This window comes from Gossypium raimondii, chromosome 4 (genome assembly GCF_025698545.1).
Source record: "Gossypium raimondii isolate GPD5lz chromosome 4, ASM2569854v1, whole genome shotgun sequence".
NCBI classification, from domain to species: domain Eukaryota; kingdom Viridiplantae; phylum Streptophyta; class Magnoliopsida; order Malvales; family Malvaceae; genus Gossypium; species Gossypium raimondii.
Window position 1 is genome coordinate 46,708,235 of NC_068568.1, and position 21,364 is coordinate 46,729,598.

Sequence of the window (21,364 nt, forward strand, 5' to 3'; positions counted from 1 at the left end):
TTTAGCCTCTTTTCTTCTATCAAGTTCAGCTGATCATATCGAGATTGAATCCATTCGGCCTCATCTAACTTTAGTTCAGTTAATACTCGGAGAGAAGGGATTTCAACTTCTATGGGTAAAACTACCTCCATCCCATATACTAAAGAAGATGGTGTTGCTCCAGTAGAAGTTCTAACGGATGTTCGATATGCCAGGAGAGTGAAAGGTAATTTTTTGTGCCAGTCCTTGTAGGTTTCAATCATTTTCCCTACAATTTTCCTGATATTTTTGTTAGTCGCTTCCACAGCACCATTCATTTTTGGGTGGTACGGTGACGAATTATGGTGTCTGATCTTGAACTAACTACATACTTTCACTATTAAGTTATTGTTCAAGTTCAACGTATTGTTAGATATGATCCTTTCAGGCATCCCGTATCGACATATATCTCCTTTTTCAGAAACTTGCTAACTGTTGATTTCGTGACATTAGCATATGAAGCAGCCTCAACCCATTTAGTGAAATAATCAATAACCACAAAGATAAAACGATGTCCATTAGAAGCCTTTGGAAATATTGGCCCGATGACATCCATTCCCCATATGGAGAAATGTCATGGAGAGGTCATAACGTGAAGGGGTGAAGGTGGTGTATGCATTTTGTCACCATAAATTTGACATTTATGGCACTTTTTGACATAATTAATGCAATCCCCTTTCATGGTGGACCAATAGAAATCGAATCTCATAATCTGTTTGGCCATTGTGAAGCCATTGGCATACGTTCCACAGATACCTTCATGGACTTATTCCAAAATTTTCTTAGCCTCCACAGCATCCACACATCTTAATAATACTTGATCATTTCCCTTCTTGTACATAATCTCCCCATCCAAGACATAATTAATAGCCAATCTCCAATGTCCTTTTGTCACTTTCTGTCGAATGGTCGGGGTATTCACGATTCTTTACATATCGTAGTATGTCTTGGTACCATGGATGGTCATCATTTTCCTCTTCTTCAATACTGTAGCAAGAAGCTGGGGTCTCATGAATGCTGATCTGAATATGCTTCATATCTTCTGGTCTGTTCACTCTGATCATAGAGGCTAGAGTGGCCAAAGCATCAGCCATCTGGTTTTCGTCTCGTGGGAGATAACAAAAGGTGACACTTTTAAACTCCTCAATCAATTCCAGAACCAATTTTTGATAGCGGACTAACTTCGGGTCTCTCGTTTCCCATTCCCCTTTGAGCTGGTAAATTATTAATGCAGAGTCTCCGTATACCTCTACTATCTTAATTTTTCACTCTATGGCTGCCCGGATGCCCATGATGCAAGCTTCATATTCAACCATATTATTGGTGCAATCAAAATCTAGTTTACTAGTAAAAGGATAATGATCTCCATCAGGGGACACCAGGACTGCCCTAATTCCATTGCCTACAGCATTCGAAGCTCCGTCAAAATTTAACTTCCAAGGATGATTTTTGTGGGAATCCTCTTCAGCGGTTGCCACATACATCAAGTCTTCATTCGGGAAATCAAAATTCAGAGGTTTGTAGTCTTCTAAAGCTCTGCTGGCCAAGAATTCTGCTATCGCACTCCCTTTGATAGCCTTCTGATTTACATAGACTATATCCAATTCAGAGAGTAGGATCTGCCACCTAGCCATCCTCCCATTCAACGCTGTTGACTCAATCATATACTTTAGATGGTCTAACTTTGAAATTAGCCAAGTCATATGATAGAGCATGTATTGCCTCAATCTTCGTGTCGTCTAGATCAGGGCACAACATAATTTTTCAATAGGCGAATACCTCATTTCACAGTCAGTAAATTTCTTACTAAGATAATAGATCGCCTTCCCCTTTTTTCCCGTCTCATCATGTTGACCTAGAACACATCCCATGGAGTTGTTGAACATTGTTAGATACAGGATCAATGGTTTATCTGGCCTAGGTGGCGACAACACTGGGGTATTGGACAAGTACTGCTTTATCTTGTCAAAAGCCTCCTGACATTATTCATTCCACACATCGGGATTATGTTTCTTTAAAATACGGAATATGGGGTCACATTTCTCAGTTAATTACGCAATGAACCGAGCAATGTAATTCAGTCTTCCTGAGAAACCTCGAACTTCTTTCTAAGTACGTGGTAGAGGTAAATCTCGAATTGGCCTGACTTTGTTTGGGTCGATTTCAATCCCTTTTTCACTGACTACAAACCCCAGAAGTTTTCCTGACCTAGCTCCAAAGATACATTTGGCTGGATTAAGTTTGACTTGGAACTTTCTTAATCTTAAGAACAACTTTCTTAAGACTTGTACATGTTCTCTTTTCGTCTGGGATTTTACGATCATGTCGTCAATATATACTTCAATCTCCTCATGCATCATATCATGGAAAAGGGTCACCATGGCTCTCTGGTATGTGGCTCCCGCTTTTTTCAACCCAAACGACATCACTTTATAACAGAAAGTCTTCCATATGGTTATGAACGTAGTTTTCTTCATATCTTCAGGATGCATTTTGATTTGGTTATATCCCGAGAAACCATTCATAAAAGAAAATAGTGAGTGTCCTGCCGTGTTATCTCCCAGTTTGTCGATGTGAGGTAAGGGAAAATTATCTTTCGGGCTAGCTTTATTCAAATATCTGTAATCTACGCACATTCGTACTTTCCCATCTTTTTTAAGGACGGGTACAATGTTGGCTACCCATTCGGAATATTTGACCACTTGTAAGAATCCAGCATCGAATTGCTTTTGAACATTCTCTTTTATTTTTAGTACAACATCAGGCCTCATTCTTCGGAGTTTTTGCTGAACTGGCTTGCAATCTTCCTTTATAGGAAGATGGTGAACTACAATATCAGTATTTAAGCTAGGCATATCCTGGTACGACCATGCGAAGACGTCTTTAAACTCTCGAAGCAAATCAATAAAGTCTTGTTTTGTTTCTTCAGCTATGCATGTTCCAATCTTCACCACATTTCCCTCTTCCAGGATCACAGTCTCCACCGTCTCCTTATGAGGTAGGATTTGTTTCTTCTCCTGCTCTACCATCCTCAACAAGTCTGGAGATAGGTTGCAATCTATGTTTTCTTCAAAATCATGAGATTTCTCTAAACACATATCCCGTTCAAAAGGATTTTCTGAGTCCATAGTAGAGTCACTCATGTCATTGATATCTTGGGACCTGTTATAGGTACCAAAGAATATACAAGGAATGTATGAATTTAAGAATACTTATTTATAGTATGGTCATGAATTAATGAAAGAATGATTTGGAATAAAAGGATCCAAAATGACTATTCATACGAAAGAATGAAAGAATATATGCTCAAAAAGAAATGGCGAAGATATATTTCATTGAAGTCACAATGTTCAAACATATGCCCATTTTACAAAAAGTTTTCATTGTCTCTAGGCTTAAAACAATTAGTATGTTTTGAATATTACTCTGGAGAAGCTCTAAAAACTTCAGGTATTTCTTCTGCAGTCCAGTTACTTAGAACACTCCCAGGTTCATAGGGACGGATGCCTGATATACTTTCTTCTTCAGAGTCTTCTTTAAATATGGCATTGATGTTCAGGTTTCCTAACATTTCCTTCGTGGTCTCCTTTCTTGGTGTCATCAGTCCAGAATACATGGTTCCCCTTGGTACGAAGGTCCTAGATATGTGGGGGAAAGTCATAGGTTCCTAATCAACTTCTTCTCCACTCAAACGCGCCTTTCTCCTCTCCTGTCTTTTTTCTAACTCTTTCCTTCTTTACCTAGCATTTGGCTTAAATCCTAAACCAAAGTAGTCTTGTTTATCTTTCACCATTGGTGCCTCTATCCTTCCTTGAAGGCATATTCCAAGTCCTCTCCCAGGCACAGCTCATTTCCTAACTGTCATTTGTAGTCTCATCCTTGTGGCTCTAGATATGCTAGGCATCGAGATCTTCTTTCCCTCAACAACAAATGTCACATTTACAAATTCTAATGATGGAAAGGAACATTCAATCGCCTCATCATCCATTCCCAAATATGGTGCGTCATTGGTCACTAATGCAATGATGTCTTCTTCAGTACTTATCGTAATTAATCGGCCTTCAGTTACCAATTTCAACTTCTGGTGCAATGATGAAGGCACCGCTCCTGCTGAATGAATCCAAGTTCTTCCCAACAAGTAATTATACGAGGGCTTGATATCCATCACTAGGAAATCCACCTCGTATGTATTCGAGCCAATCAAGAGGGGTACTTCTATTCTTCCCATCACCCTCCTTTCGGTACCATTGAATGCTCTCACTATATTCTGGCATGATTTCATGTGAGAGCTATCCACCGGTAACCTGTTTAAGGTGGATAAGGGTAAGACATTCAAGGCCGATCCATTATCGATTAGCACCACTGGCAACGTATATTCTCTGCAGCGAGTAGTGATATGTAGGGCTTTGGTGGCTACTCTTCCACCCGGTGGTATTTTATCATCATTAAAGAAAATGAAATTGTCGGCACTTATATTGTTAACCAAACGGTCCAACTTGTTCACCGAGATATCGTTAGCGACATATGTTTCATTTAGTACCTTTATCAATGCATTACAATGTATCTCTAAACTTAGAAGCAACTCAAGCACCGAGATACGAGCCGGTTACTTATGAAGTTGCTCCACCACACTGTACTCGCTATACTTTAAGAATTTTAGAAATTCTCTACCCTTATTTTCAGTTATGGGCTGATTAACATGCGATTCAATCCTGTCCGTTTTTGCTTTCCCTTGCTCAACTGCTAATGCTTTTCCTTTTTCAGATTCCACTCCTGCATTTGCAGGATCATAACGTTTTTCACTTCGCGTATAGAATTCTACATCCTCTTTTGAAGCATTTACCAAGCTCTCTTCTCCATCACCACTGGGTGATTAACCCTTTGGGCTTTCCCTGCAGATCCTTCCTCTGAGGCATAAACTTCTCCCTCTTCTAGTCCCGTAATCTCTTCATAAAACTCCAACTCTTTGTTATCCATTAAGTTTTGCACCATGGTTTTGAACTAGGTGCATTTTTGGATGTCATGGCCTTCTTTCGCATGGAACTCACAAAACTTCCTTGTTCCTTCAGGCCTTTCCGTTAAATCTTGCTTGATGAGGCCTCCTTCTATCATTCATTTCCAAACCCATTCAAGGGGAGTCTTTATCTCTGCTACGTTAGCTTTGACTCTCTTTCCTCCATTCTCAATTATCGCGTTCACCCCTTTATCAACATGATTGGGTAACGGATTCCCTGCCACATTTGGTCCTGATGGGTCACCAAATTTTACAATCCCCATGTTGATAAAATTTTCAACTAACTTCTTGAATGCAGTGTAGTTTTCAATCGAGTGCCTTGTAGTCCCCGCGTGATACTCGCATTGGGCGTTCGCATCGTACCACTTAGGGTATGAAGGTTGCATGGGTTTTAGGTAGTATGGAGTAGACTTGTCCATGGGCCGGGCGGCCCAGCCCGGCCCGACGGCCCGCCCAAAATATGGGAGGGTTTGGGTAAAAATATAGGCCCGAAATACGGGCTTCGACAGAAAACGAGGCCCGTTTAAAAAATGGGCCGAGCCTCGGGCAAGATTTTTTTGGCCCAGGCCCGGCCCGAAAATATATTAAATATATATATTTTTATTTTTAAAATATACTAGTTTTAGTTTTATTTTAAGTTACAAAATGTTAGATTTTGTTACAATAATTAATACAATTAACAATTAATAATTTGATATAATTTGATAATTTTACTAACAATTAATACAATTAACAATTAATAATTTTACTAACAAAATGTTAGTAACACTTAATAATTAATAATTTGATAATTTTAGTAACAATTAATACAATTAATAATTTTACTAACAAAATGATAGATTTTACAAAATGTTGATTGGTACAAAAATATATAATTTGATACAATTTTAATAATAATTAATTTTGATAACAATTAATTTTAATAACAATTAGTTTTAATTTTAATAAAAATATAATTTTAATTTTAATTAAAAAACGGGCCGGGCTCGGGTTCCAACATTTAGATCCGGCTCTACCCAAACTTTTCTCGGTTCACCCCAACATTCCCCCCATACATTTGTTCTTTGAAGCGGTTTTGGATATCAAGCGGACCTCCCGAGCGTAATTTTAATGTGGCGATTTCCCTCCTCTGCAATCGGTTTGAGCAGCCTGTTTGCTCTAGCTAATTGTCCACCCCTTCCAAGTGTGATTTCTATGTTATGTATGGCCGTGCCTAAGGGCATACCGATTGAAGTATATTCTTCTTTTTGATTGATCAATCAAAACCCCTTCCCAAATTGTACAATCTTCTTCCAAAGCATATGACTTTCTGGATGTAGATGATGATATCTATACAAATGGATTCGTATAATTCTTATCATATAATTCTTATATGTATTGTACAATGAAGTACCACGAGTGGATATATAGGAAACCAAATCTGTCGAACCACTCATGTTATGATCTTCTACATCCTAGGTCTTCCCGTTCCGTTATCTGGCTTATGTTCTTCATGTAGCATTCAGACCGAATGACTCTATGAAATTACGTCGATATTTCCACATATTATGGGTAACATAGGAGACATCTCTATTTTCCCCCGGGGAATCTTTCAAATTACCACAGTTTAGCTTTCAATTCACCTTTTACCATCAAATGAAATGTCAATAACCCGTCGTCTTCTCTTTGAAACAAGGGCGCTTACAGTTCATCGATTGCATGAAACAATTTTTCTTCTCCATATTACTATATCTCTAGAGTCAATAATTTTATATGAGGAACTCTTGAACTCAATCACTTCTTGCCGTTACTCTTGGTTTTACGTTGAGGTCTATCCTATAGAGGTACTCAAATTGGATCAGTGATCAATTTTTAGGTTTCATCGTAAACCTAATTGGTTCCTTCCAATTACGTAAATCAATAGTTCAATATATGAGACAAATATATCTCTTCTCACCATCCCTATAGTGTATGAGACAAATGTATGTATTTCGATTAGGGTCATATTCTATGGTTACGATTCTACCATCTATGTCTTTTTCATTTCTTCGAAAATCAATTTTACGGTATAGACGCTTATGACCTCCCCCTCTATGCCTTGCGGTAATGATTCCTCTGGCATTACGACCTTTACCACAACGATGCTGTCCATAGATCAAATTATTTCGTAGATTAGATTTCACTTGATTGTCTACGGCTCCATTGCGTGAGCCCGGGGTAGAAGTTTTGTATAAATGTATCGCCATGCTATTAAGTATTTTGATTTAAGTTCTTTTTGTTCTAAGAGGTGGAATAGAATAACCCGGTTGAAGCGTAATGATCATAAGCCTGTAATGCATTGTATGTCCCATAATAGGTCCCACTTTTCTACCCTTTCTGGGGAGTTGATGACTATCCATAGCTGTTATCTTGACACCAAAGAAGAGTTCAACTCAATGCTTTATTTCTGTCCTTGTTGATCCTGATTTGACATTAGAAGTATATTAATTTTTCACCAATAACCGAATACTTTTGTCTGTAACCACTACTTATTTGATTCTATCCATAAATCTATTTTCTTCCATATGAGTTCGAGTCTCAATAAGAATGCTAGTTTACCCATGTATTAATTAAAGGTAGACAACTTTCTTATGGAAACACGATATGGTTTTTTTTTTTTGAATTTTTTTTGGGTAATTACACAATTGGTCATTAAGCTTTCATAAATTTTCATTTTCGCCATAAAAAAAATTCATTTTGGGTATTGCCATTGAAACCCATTTTTATTTTAGGCATTGCCGTTAAAAATCATTTTCATTTTGGTCACTCGCAATTAATTCAATGTTATTGTACACTACTTTTACTCACCCAACTTTAATAAGTTTTCATTTTGGTCACTAATTTTTTTAAAATAATTTTATTTTTCATAAAAAGAAAAAAAACTTGAGTTTTCACTGGGAATTGAGTTATTCATTTGCGAGATAAGCCCAAGTTTCTCAATATAACTCAATTCATTGTACAAACTCTTATTTTCCCTTGTAAAAACCCTAGTAATTCACTAGAAATATCCCTATTTTTTCTTGTTATTGGAAAAAAAACCTAAAATTAAAAAATAAAATAAATTTCCCTATAAGTTTTTGTTGGGGATTGACCTGATTAAGCAACGAACAAGTAAAAATAGCGGAAGAAATTGAGAAATTAGACACATAAATTTAACGTGAAAAAACCCCTCTAAAGAGGATAAAAAAACCATAGGTAAATATAATTTTACTATAATGGCAAAAGAATGAAGAATTCAAAAGATTGAAATAAAAACTAAACCTGAAAACAAAGAACTCTCAAAATGTAAACATAAAATTCTCCAAAAATGTTATAAGTTCTAATATTTTAATGGGTATATTTTTTAAGGTTGTAATAGAGCCTATTTATAGGCTAAATTCGTAGGTTACCTGATTGAAAGTGTTGCAATTTACCTTATTGAATGAATTAATGTCAGCTACTAAAATTCTTAAGTTTGTTAAATCTACAGATTGCTATCCGAATCTTTTAATCGCTTATAGAATTTTCTTAACGGTCCTTGTGATTGTGGCATCATTTGAAAAAAGTTTTTCAAAGCTAAAGTTAATCAAAACCTACTTGAAGTTGTCAATGTCACAAGAACGATTGAATGGTCTGACAATTTTATCAAGCGAGAAAGATTTTTTGAAAAACACTAATGTTGATGTTATCATTAATGATTTTGCATCTTAGAATGCTTGTAGAATCCATTATTATTATTATTATTATTATTATTTTGTTTTTGTAGTTGATAACATAGGAGTAATGTAACACCCTTACTTACCCAGTTGTCAAACCCGAGTAAACAATGTTACGACAAAGCTCAACAATTGATAATTTCTTTATTATACACAAAACTCTTAAATTTTAAACATAAATCACATATAAACCAATATATATAATTTAATTTTGGACTCAAAGAGGATCTAGTTGTGAACTCAATCATATAATAGGATTAAGTTTCAAAATCATTAAGTTTTAAAATCAATAATGCAAATCCATAGTAGATATTAATACTAAATCAATACCTTTTGAAAATCGATACTAAAATTTAATTATGTTCTTTTTTTTGTAAAATAATAGTATCGATAATTTATTCTTAATTATAATAATATTAATTACCCGTAAAATTATTTTCTTAATTTCATAATTAAATTAGTTGGATTTTTCCCATAATTTTATGAGCTTTGAAGATAAAAATGCAAAAGAAACATTCAAAATGTACCTACCTAATAATTTAATGTTTTTAAAATTTATTATTTCACAACCAGCGGCATTTCTAATAAGTTAAGAAAAGCTGATGCTTTTGTTTGAAAAAAGAAGGTCAAATACAGAGACCTTAAAATTAATAATTTCATTAGTGTCTTGGTCAAGTCGTCGCACCTATGCAAGGCTAAATCCGTGGTTCACTTGGAACCGCGTTTTCTTGTGTGAATTATTATCTGGGATTCTGGTATATTAACGATAGATATTTTAGTTTTACAAATTGGATCAGGAATTCCTCAGGTCTTTTATTTATTTATTTCCGTTTTGATAACTAAATTTTAAAAAAGAATTATAAAAAAATTATTGAATTATTTGAAAATTTTTATTTAAGTCATTGCATTATTAAAATTATTATTGTATGATCTTTTCTTTACATCGTCTACACCAATTGAAACATTTCACTCTTCTTCCCTTTTATAATTTAATTTCTTTTCATGAAATAACTTTAAATATCACAAATCTACGAACTAAAATCTAAACAGTTTGATTCTTTTATATTTGATGCTGACCATCAAATCAACTTGAATTTAAGATATGTTCTTCTACTTAGTGATGAGTATTGACTGATCATCAAATTGTCACTTGAAAACTTGCTAGTCGGATATTTAAAGAAAAAGTTAACAATTCAATGACTTAAATAAAAATTTTTAAATAATTTAATGATTATTATTTTTAACTCTTTAAAATTGAGTGACTTATATATAAATTTACTAATAATTTAATCAGCGTAGTTTACCCATGTATTAATTGAAGATAGACAACTTTCTTATGGAAACTACTTATGGTTTTCTTTTATTTTTATGAAATTTTTTGGGTAATTGCACAATTGGTCATTAAGCTTTCATAAATTTTCATTTTGGCCATCAAAAATTAAAAAAATTGATTTTAGGTATTGCCATTAAAACCATTTTCATTTTAGGCATTGTCATTAAAAACTATTTCATTTTGGTCACCCACAATTAATTCAATGTTATTGTACACTACTTTTACTCACCCAACTTTAATAAGTTTTCATTTTGAACACTAATTTTTTAAAATAATTTATTTTTCATAACAAGGAAAAAGCTTGAGTTTTCACAAGGAATTAAGTTATTCATTTGCGAGATAAGCTCAAGTTTTTCAGTATAACTCAATTCATTATATAAACTCTTATTTTCCCTTGTAAAACCCAAGCAATTCACTAGAAAAATCCTATTTCTTCTTGTTATTGGAAAAAAACTAAAATTAATTTTTTAAAAATAGAGAAAAGGAAATTAAAAATAAAATAATTTTCCTATAAGGTTTTGTTGGGGATCTACGATTAATCAACAAACAAGTAAAAATAAGCGGAAGAAATTAAAAATTAGACACATAAATTTAACGTAAAAAATACCTACAAAGAGTATAAAAAAATGGGCAAATATAATTTTACTATAATAGCAAAAAAGAAAAAACAAAAGATAAGAATAAAAACTAAACCTAAACATAAAATTCTCTAAAATTATTATAAGTTCTAATATTTTATTGGATATATTTTTAAAGTTGTTAACATTATTACATTAACAAGGGGTTAATGAAAATTAATTAACGAGTAATCAAATACGACAATCCATTAACATTATTACATTATTTACCTTTTAAAAATTAGTTGACCCAAATGTTAATTTACCAAAGAAGAAATCATTCCTTTGGTGAGAAGCTTTCATTCCGATGAAATAGAAAGAAACCCAACACTTTTAGCCTTGCACTCCACTTGCGAAGAAAAGTCTTGGTCAAGTCCACCTACACACTTTTCTATGGCGACGTTGGTAATTTCCATGAAATAAGACAACAAGAAATATTTGATCATTATTTCCTTGGGGACTTACGGATTGTGAGACTAGTGTTACCCATTTGGAAAGAAGTGAGGCCGAGCTGGAGCAAGAATAGTACGCGTTGATGGAGGTACAACAGTGGAGTTCCAAGAACAAGGGACATTATTCGTGGTCCACGAGGCATTATCTCATGCAAAAAGGAGAAACCTTACGGTGGGAATTTTCAAAGACAATGTGAATATTTTGGCCCAGATATTAGACGGTACAAAAGAAAAAAAAAAGACATTTGTAGGGGATATCAGGAGATTTGGGAATGGCAGATTAATTGACAAAGGAATGGGATCAATGAAACATACATTCAGACAAGGGCTTCATTTCATGTATAATGATTTTTTTAGCCCTTCAAATTTATAAAAATATTATTTTAATTTTTATTTAATTTTTCATCTCTTTTAATTTCTAAATTTGTTTTTGATTGAATTATCTCAAAATGGATGTAAAATTAATGTTTATTAACTTTACTAATATGACATATACATGAATTGTTACATGGATGACATGTCAACCAAAGCGAAGCCAAAAATTTATTTAGAGAGTCGAAATTAAATTATAATTTTTACAATAATAAAAATACAATTTCACTATTTGAATAACTTATATTTTTATAATTTTTAAATAATTAAATAAAAAAATTATCATTTTTAAGGAGGGCCAAAGTTCACTTTTACCTTTACTAATTTAAAATTTTAAAAGACCTAAATGAACAAATTTCCGTTTTGGGGATTTTAGGGGGACCGAGTCCCTACTAACTCCCCTGGATTCGCCCTTAATGTCAACATTTAGTTAAGTTTTTAAAATTTTTAAAATAATTTATAATTTTTATGAATTTTTAAAAAATTGATTCAATGATAACTTGTCATCCATGTGGCAAACCATGTGTATATTACATCAATAAAATTAACAAACATTAGCTTTTCTAGTTTTGATCCACTTTAAAATGATTTGATAAAAACTTAAAAGTTGAAAAAGATAAAAGTTAAATGGAAGGCTAAAATGTCATTCCCTTTTTCTTTTATAATGTTGAAGGGTCAAATAAATTACTATGTCTATAGAATTATAATCTTCCAAATATATCAGGTTATCATACTTCAAATATAACTTTTAAAATAAACCCTTCTAAAACAGGTAGATATATCCGTATTAAACCCATTTGTATTAGAAACTCGGCATCAGCAAGCCTGTATATCAAAGCATGCGCAACCCTTACCCAACATCTAAAATTATGTGCAATTATGTTATGTAGGATCAGAGACAAAAGTGCTTTTTACAAAGTTTTCGGGGCCAACAGATAACCTTTCTGTTGTTAACATAAATCTTAACCAAAAACACATATATTGTATATATATACTCCTATGATCACAAAAAGAGGAAAATGGCTTCAGCTGTATAGCATGTAGTAGTAGTCTTTCAAACCATAGCGCTCTACATATGTGCAACTATACCAATATCACATAAGTTGATCATTCTCATGTACCTTTGCCAGAATGTTTAGCCCCAGAGGTCAAATTGGCAGATATGCAAGACTTACCACCTTCACTAAGCAACAAGTTTTTCATCTCTTTGTAACTCCGAAGTTCCTCTAATGCATCCGCTGTTGTCATTGATGCGACAAGCCTAGAAGATGTAATAATTGAAGAAACATCATGTTCAACGGTCACAGCCTCTGTGTTCTGGTTTTTCTCTTGGATGTTGTTATTCCACATTTCTGGCCTCGAGGCTTCCGAAAAATTTATCGAACTCGGGATGTCTTGGCGAAGTGGAGGGGCTTTCTTCAGCATCCGTACAAGAGCACCAACCGCAGCATCTTGGGATTTTCTATTCATAAACAACCCTGCCTCGTTTGGATCAGATGGATTTCCTCTTCTATCATAGGAATCGGGTCTACATAGTATGCAAAGCGGGCCAATTCAGTTTACCCAAATAATTCAGGGAAAGAAAAACAGTAATTTCATTTCGTGACAATTAAGATAATGACTGTGACAAAGGGTATAAGGTGTTCTCTCGAATATCAGAAAATCTTAAAATGACTCATTGTGGCTTTGGATATGAATTCCATGACTCATTTTCGTTTAACGATCCTGCTTAAGTCAATGGTTAAAGGATTTTCTTGAGGGAACATTTTGAGCTAACTATTGCAGAAAAGAGAATGTCAAATGTTCAAATTACCTTTAGAACTTTTGGATTTCTTCACCCATGGTAATTTCATGGAACCTCAAAAACGTGAAGGAGAGGAAAGAGAGAAACTGGAGAATCAAATAAAAACAGAAGGGGGGAAATAGATGAACTTAGGGAGAAATAAAGAAGAAAAAATCCAACTCTGATAGCCCACATATGAAAATCTCCATTATCTATAATCCCAACATCTCAATTTCAAAAACTCCTAGAAACTAAAATAAATATTCAAGTTATTCCCTAAATCTAAATATCATAAGAATACCAAATATAACCCTATATAATAATTATAAATACGAAGCTAACTAGTAGAAATTAGTATATGAATACTTTGTTCATGTATACATCTGAGTATGCCATAAAATAAATCGAAGTGACAAAATGATGTTTGATTCTTCAAGCAGTTTGTTGTGTCTGGTATTACAGGAAAGCAACACAGACTGAAAAAGTTCCATGTTTTAATAAAGGATTATCAGAGTTACTGCAAATGCAACTGACAAGCTATTCGACTACATTTTGTTGCAATTTTAGAGGTAACTCAAGAAACTGAACAAATCAAATTACTGACAAGCAAGAACGACGCATAGAACGTTGCTGCAACCACCATATCCTTTAGTCATTAACAAATCATTCTTAATCAACCATCTTTGTTTTTTAGCCTCCTCTTTATCACCCATCTTTACATTAATTTAATTTACTCACCAATCAAAAGATAAAAAGTAAGACAGCTGTTGTTGCAGCTGCCTCAAACATAAGGGCCAAGTCATACACAGAAATCGGCCCCAATCCTACCATGTGACCTAAAGACATGTTCCTGCAGTTAGCAGTTACAAGAGACCAAAACAAATATGATTCATTCACTGATACTGGTTGCGCATTACAAGAAACAACTGAAGTATGATTAGCAGTTAGCACCGCTTGCTGCTAAATTCAACTGGCACAAGAAACTTCAGCATGGTTATGCAATCCAACTTCATATCTATTAAACATTTTAAAGTTAACCAGCCAGGCTGTCTTTCTGAAAACTAGAAAACAAACTTTGCAGACTACCTGATATATCTAAATTTATAATACCGTGAAGTTTCTTACTTTCTTTCACAAAACTGGAAACCAAAGATTAATTGGAAACTCTCCATGGATTGATAGACCACTACTTATCCCAATCCCTGAAACAGACATTTCACTACGGTACTACCTGGACTAGATATTGAAAATGTTTAATGCCAGCCAGGGTGGCTTGCCCAAAAATAGAAAACAAACTTTATTTGGAAACTCTTCATAACTGATATATCCCGATTCTTGAACCAGAAATGCCACTACTTAGACTCCTAGCGGCAAGATATTGTAGTTTCTAATGCACAATCTCTTTGCTTAAAAACACCAGTTTCCTAGAAAGTTCATCAATTGCTAACATCCAGTCTTATGAGATAAGAACTAGTTCAAAGACAAAATTCAAACAGAAAAGGCAATTATTAGTCTTCGCATACACATGATGGCTTGCTTACATAACCTTTAGCAAATTACTCCAGGGTAAGTTAAAGCAACCAAATCAAGTCCTGATCCAATTATGTTAATACAAAAAAAAAAAAAATGATGCCACATTTTCAAATACACAAGAACAATTAATTAAGTGTCAAATCCTCAAAAAATCTGGATAAAAATAACTTCGAAGTTAAAAAGCAAAATATGTAAATTAATTGTATGAGCTATTGACAAGTGATGCAAAAAGGGTTAATATAAAAAATACAATTTATATGAGGAGTTCCGTGCATTACCTGCTACCAGGGTCCATATCATCATACTCCACATCAAATGGACAAGAAAACTCAGAGTCATCAAAATCATCTTGTATAGACCTACTGGAGCTTCTGAAAAATGAAATTCTGGGTGAGTTCACTCCAGAATATTTCTGACCGTCTCCTTTCCCGAAAGAGAACAGCTATAAGATACAAAACGAAAGTAAATTCCAAGGAGAAAAGCAAGATAGGGTTGGAATCACAAATCATACCAATGAGGCATATATGAAATACCTTCTCGATAGTTGCGCCAGATTTCACGGGACCCATATTATTATCAGTCCAAGAAATATCAGCTCTTGAAATTTTAAGGGGAGGAGATGGCAAATTTTGCTTGCAGGACAATGCAGGGGAACCAGCAAGCTTACGGACAGATATGTTAACAGGAGCACTTTCGGAACGTAAAAGAGCTTTTGACAGATGACCCCCAGGAATGTGGATGGGCGGGGATGGGGAAGGGGAAGCAGAAAATTTTGGGGAAGGCCAATACTCATCAAAGTTTGTATTCTTCTTATGAGGTAGAGATGCCCCAGGAGGATGAGGAGGTAAGCTCATAGGTGGCGGCACGCACGGCGAGAGCTTGGGTTAGAAACCAAAGCATGTGATTCTGAATGTGTTGGGGATGGTGAGAGAGAAACTGAAGGCTGTGAAGCCTTGTAACGATCAAAACTCCAACTGTCTTCTTGAGAATGGCAAAGATGATGGAGAGCCCTGTGACACAGGAAGAGAAGGAAATCTTCTCAGTGGGTCTGTCAATGGGCTTCCAACATAATCTGGTATAAATTGAGGGGACATAGGGGTTGATGACACGGAGCTTTTATCTGAGATTGATGAACGGTACAAAACTGAAAGGCAAAGCCTTCCACAAGAAGTATCCACAGGGGTGATCCAAATTCGCTGCATTTCAGCCTCGTCTTTCTGAGTGAAATATTCATCAGAAGAGGATACCCTAGGAACAAGCTTAAAAGCACGGATTTGACCAGATGAATTGAGATCACGAAAAATCTTGTACGCAGGTAAAAGCCTAAAGGTCACATATAAGGACCTCAACAGCAATACCAATTTCTTATATAATGCACTCAAATTATTACTACTTGACCTTCTACTCCCTGAACTGCAATCACTACCCTTTCTACTTTCATGCTGCACGAACCACCTTTCTATAACCTTCTCACCTTTTGCCTCACAGCCTGATTCTTCTTGATCAGAATTCCAGAAAAATGAATTCTTATCTTTTGATGAAGAATGCTTAACAAGATCACGTTTGGGGGAAAAGGTCACAGGATCCCAATCAAGTGGCTTCTGCTCCAAGATAACATCACTCACTACCGGCTCAAAATTACTCTGGCGACAAAGATCAAAATTTTCTAGTTCTGAAGGGCACTCCCTAAGAGCTAAATTGAACCATTTATCTCTTGGTCTCACACCTGAGGAAGATGATGAGGACGAAGATGGAGATGACATAATTTGTTCACCACTACAATTTCGCGATGACACATAAGGAGACCTCGATTCAAGTATAATTAGAAGACTCTTATAGAAGAATTCAGTGATGATTTGTTCCAATTTTGCGGCTTCAGTGTGAGTATTGCTATGAGATGATGCCATATTATAAAATTTACAAAAAAAAAAAAAGAAGAAGAAGAAGCTAAAAGTGGAACAATCAAACCCTTTTAAGGGAAACTGAAAATTCGAACTTGAAACACCTGTGCAGATAGTTTCACTGCAAGTAGAAAAGCCATAAATAACAATCAGAAGCTCATTCATAAGGGGAAGAAAAAACCCAGTAAGAAATAACTCAAAAAGAACTAAATTAACCAACGAATAGCAATTCAAGTAGCGAAAAACAGTATCTAAAAGAAGCAACTATACAAATATTATATTAAATATAAACTATATAAATTACAGGGGAAACCCATTAAATAGAACAGTTCAGACTCTTGCTTCTTCGTAACTACCTAGGCCCGGTTGTGTAAGAAACACGTTTGGGCGCATACGCATAGGTCTTTTTCATTTCTTTTTCTTATTTTTTGCTTTTGGGTTTTTCTTCTCTTCATCTATCTTACTTTTTCCCATGCAAAAATTGAATAACAGACGAAGGAGGCAACAGACGAAGGAGGAACCGAGCGGATTGAAGATGGGAACTTGAAGTCATTTTCAGAGGGCTACGATGATTCAGCTTTCTGGGTTTTGACTTTTCCCTTCTTTGCTGGAGCCATTTAACTTTTCCTTCAACTCGAGAATAAAGCCATAGATCAGAAGCACCAAAGCAAGCAATGCAGAAGAATGGGTCTCCTTCAACCAAACGGGTGGGTTTGGCGGATTCGGATCGAATTATCTTTGGATTTATATTGTTCTGGGTTGGGAGCACACCTGTTGATGGGCTGAGTTTTTTTGTATGAATTATTTTGGATATTAATTGATTTGGGTCAAATAGTTAAATAATTTTGAAATTTTGTAATAATTATTTTTTTTGATTTCTCAATATATCTATCAGATCGAGTTTAGTAATTAATTTGTCGTATTTTATAGGCTCATTAAGAAGATAAATGTTGGTCATGAGTTTTGAACTCACTCCATACTAGACCTGTCCATGGGCCGGGCCGAGTTTTGGCCGGGCCTGGAAAAATTTTTGGCCCGCCTCCTTGGAACGGGCCAGGACCGGCACAAAATATGGGCCTGAAATTTTGCCCAGGCCCGGCCCGAGAAAAATATCATAAGCCCGAGCCCGAGCCGGCCCGGCCCATTTTTAAAATAAACATTAAAAAATTATTTAAAAAAATAAAAAAATTTATTTTAAAAGTATTTTAAAATTAAAAATTTAAAAATAAAAATAAAAAAATATATATTTATTATATTCGGGCCCGGGCCAAAAAAGTGGTGCTCGAGGCCCAACCCGTTTTTTAAACGGGCCTCGTTTTTTGTCTAAGCCCATATTTCGGGCCTATATTTTTACCCGAACCCTCTCATATTTTGAGCAGGCCGGGCCTCCCGGCCCATGGACAGGTCTACTCCATACCCAAAAGGGTATAATAGTTTAATGTTTCTATTGAGTATTAGCTTATTATATTACTAATTTATCCCTGTTTATTTTATTTTAATTATAACGATTAATTCTATTTTAAAATAGTAAAAAATAAATTTTAAAATTTAACAATTAACAATTAACATATATTTAATTAAATATAAAAGTATATAATAATTTAAAATTTTCTATTGAGTATTAATATATTGTATTTATAATTTATTCCATTTTATAAGGCCAAGCTTTGAGTAAAATTATTTTCTAGCCTAAATGAAACTCATTTAGGCCTGAAAATTGTTGTTTTATGTATAAAGGCCCAAACTAGAGACTACCAACTCAAAAGTTTTTTATGTGACAAAATGACCCATTAGTCCAATAGGTCACTATCCAATTATCTTATGGTAGTCCATTAGGCCGGGTTAGGGTCGTAAACCCGCCCTTATATGTGGCCATTATATAAGTAATAGTTTTACACATATTACATAAACTCATCAACTGGCTACTGCAATACTGCTTCTTACGATTGGATAATCAGTTCCTGTAAGTAAATTCTTCATACTTTGTGTTTAATGATATACTTAAATTACATTCAAAATTAATCATTTCATTAATATATGATTGAGTAATAATAACGCAACTGAATATTCATACTAAGCCTATCATAAGAGGACACTACAGGAAGCATTTTACATATTTATTGACAATATACACATATACTTTTGAGTGAAATGATTGATTGTTGGATCATCACTTGAACTAGATGAAGGAAGCAGTTGGACATGGAGGAATACATATATCAGTGATCCCTTCCAGCATCATCACTACAGTCTTGATGGAAGGACGAAGAGCTGGTTCGTCTTGAATACACCAAAGTGCCACCATCACCATTCTTTCCAAGCTTCTTTTATCCACTTCTTCACCAAGCATTAGCTTATCCAACTCCTTTTCAACCAAACATCTATACACCATACTTGATAGAATGACCTCCTCTGGTTTTGATGCATTGATGTCCAAGTTCCGTCGGCAAAACACAGTCTCCAACAGCACAATTCCGTAACTGTAAATGTCAGCCTTCACTGATATTGGAGTGTTTTTCTGCCACTCTGGTGCCATGTATCCTCTAGTTCCCCTTACGACTGTGAAGGTCCTTGTTTGATCTCCCATCAACAGTTTTGCCAGCCCAAAGTCTGAAATTTTAGCTCTCCATAAATCATCCATCAATATGTTTTGCGGCTTTATATCACAGTGAATGATAGGAGTCTCACACTCATCATGCAAATAGAGGATTCCTCTTGCAACATCCAGGGCTATTCTTGTTCTTTCATCCCAATCTAGGGGCTTTGTTGACTTGAAAAGTAGATCTGCAAGGGAGCCATTGCCCATGTACTCATACACCAATAGTCTCTTGGAATCCTCAACACAGTATCCCAAAAGTCGAACTAAATTCTTGTGGTGAGCTCTACCAATTGCACGCATTTCTGCTTGGAACTCTTTTTCACCTTCTTCCACTAACTTCTCCAGTCGCTTCACTGCAATCAACTGTCTTCCCCTGTTTAAAGACCCATTGTAGACTGCTCCAAAGGATCCTTTACCCAACTCTTCTTTAAACCCATTTGTTGCTCTCTTTAGTTCTTTGTATGAAAACAATGTCAACGTAAGCTCTTCCGTTAGGCCCAAATTTCCAAGTTCCAACACCCTTTTGTATCTTAGAACTCGAAATTTATAAATGTATACACCAGAGATTGTAAGCATAGCACATGAACATGCAACAAAACTGAAAGTTAGAAGAATTAGCACCGTCGTATTTTTCCGTTTGATTAGGACTTTCGGTGACTTTAATTCAGAGGGAACAGTGTCGTTGTCTGCTTCAAGGCTTATGATTCCCACCTTCAATAAAACTGTAGAATTCACTTGGGCATCAGGATCTCGTAGCAAATACCTGAGTGGAAGCTTTTGTTTCCTGCAAATCCCATTGTCGAACTGTGCTGCCTCACAATTGCAGTCTTCCAAACATGTTCGGCTGCACGCATCCTTGGACAATCGCTCTTTACCGTAAAAACTGCCCGTAGTCCATTCAATACCTGGCATTGAAGTCATTTTATAAAAGGGTATATTGGCCTTCCCTCCTTTACAGTGTGCTTCAGAATAATTTCTCTTGCAGCCGAGGTTGTTCTGAAGAGGATCAATAAAATCAGTCCCGGGAAGGCATGCACAGTAAGGTCGGTTATCATTAAATGTGCAATAGCTGTTGAGACCACAAAAGCCTCTAACTTTACAGGAATTTAACAACGCCCTCAACAGTGGATAAGTCTGAAACCCACCATTTCGCTCAAACAGATGAGCATATAACCGGAAATTCCCATCAACATCAAGGCTTGCACTGAAAACAGTACTGTTGTTGTTGTTGTTGCTGCTGCTGCTTTCGTTGTAGTCATTGTAGGTCGGCTCTGGAAAAAAGGAAAGATTAATTGTCTCGTAGATGGACGAATCATCGTTGTTGATGAGTTGGAGGAGGCCGGTAGCGTTAAGAAAAAGGCGGAGCGACAAGCCCATCCAAAAAGTATTTGTGCTCCAATAGGCATTTATAGCAGAATCTTCGGACTGTCGAGGGTATAGAACGAGATTCCCATCTCCTTGCATACTTAGATGAAACCTTCCACCTGAGTGATCATTCTCTGATGAACTGGAGATCAACTCGTGATTAGTTAATAGAGTCTGACCACCTAAAAGGGTATCTGTAGGATGCTCGAAACTCTCCCAAATGGTATGATTGTCTTTGTTGTAGAGCACAAAATTGCCTGAATCTAGCATGGAGGCAGAGAAGACACTGACAGCCGAATTGTTTGGATTAGCAATAAATTTCTTTTCTCCGCTCACAGCGATCGAAAGAAGCACACCTTTGTCATTTAATGTCAGAGTAACATTCGAAGTGAGCAGCGGATCATCACGATTCGCTGTCCATACAACTTTGTTATCGTTCTTTCCTCTACCGTCTAACCAAACTCCAACAGAAAGGCCACCGCCTTGACTGTAAAAGCCAAATGCAAAGCGACCAGAAGGGGAACGCCATGGGATGGATTGAGTGGCCGAGGAAAGCGAAGATCCCAGCGAAATGATGCTGCTTGACTGCTTCACGCAGAGAGAAGAAAGGAGCAAGAGAAGAGCCCACACCCAAGCCATGGGAAATATGGTGTTTCTCTCTTCT

The 21,364-nt window shown here is 35.5% G+C and overlaps 1 protein-coding gene and 1 pseudogene across 2 annotated transcripts in view; both read right to left on the reverse strand.

Moving 5' to 3' along the window:
* Positions 1-21,364, reverse strand: part of LOC105779916 (G-type lectin S-receptor-like serine/threonine-protein kinase LECRK1) — a 96,022-nt gene extending 74,658 nt beyond the window's left edge. The window contains exon 1 of one of the 2 annotated variants that reach the window (XM_052629736.1): positions 20,047-21,364. In XM_052629736.1, the coding sequence (XP_052485696.1) occupies positions 20,047-21,339 (1,293 nt within the window). In that variant the 5' untranslated portion in view covers positions 21,340-21,364. Of the gene's footprint in view, positions 1-18,876 lie in introns of both variants that reach the window. The other variant, XM_012603144.2, reaches the window with a different exon arrangement.
* Positions 12,370-17,485, reverse strand: LOC105779411 (autophagy-related protein 13b-like; annotated as a pseudogene).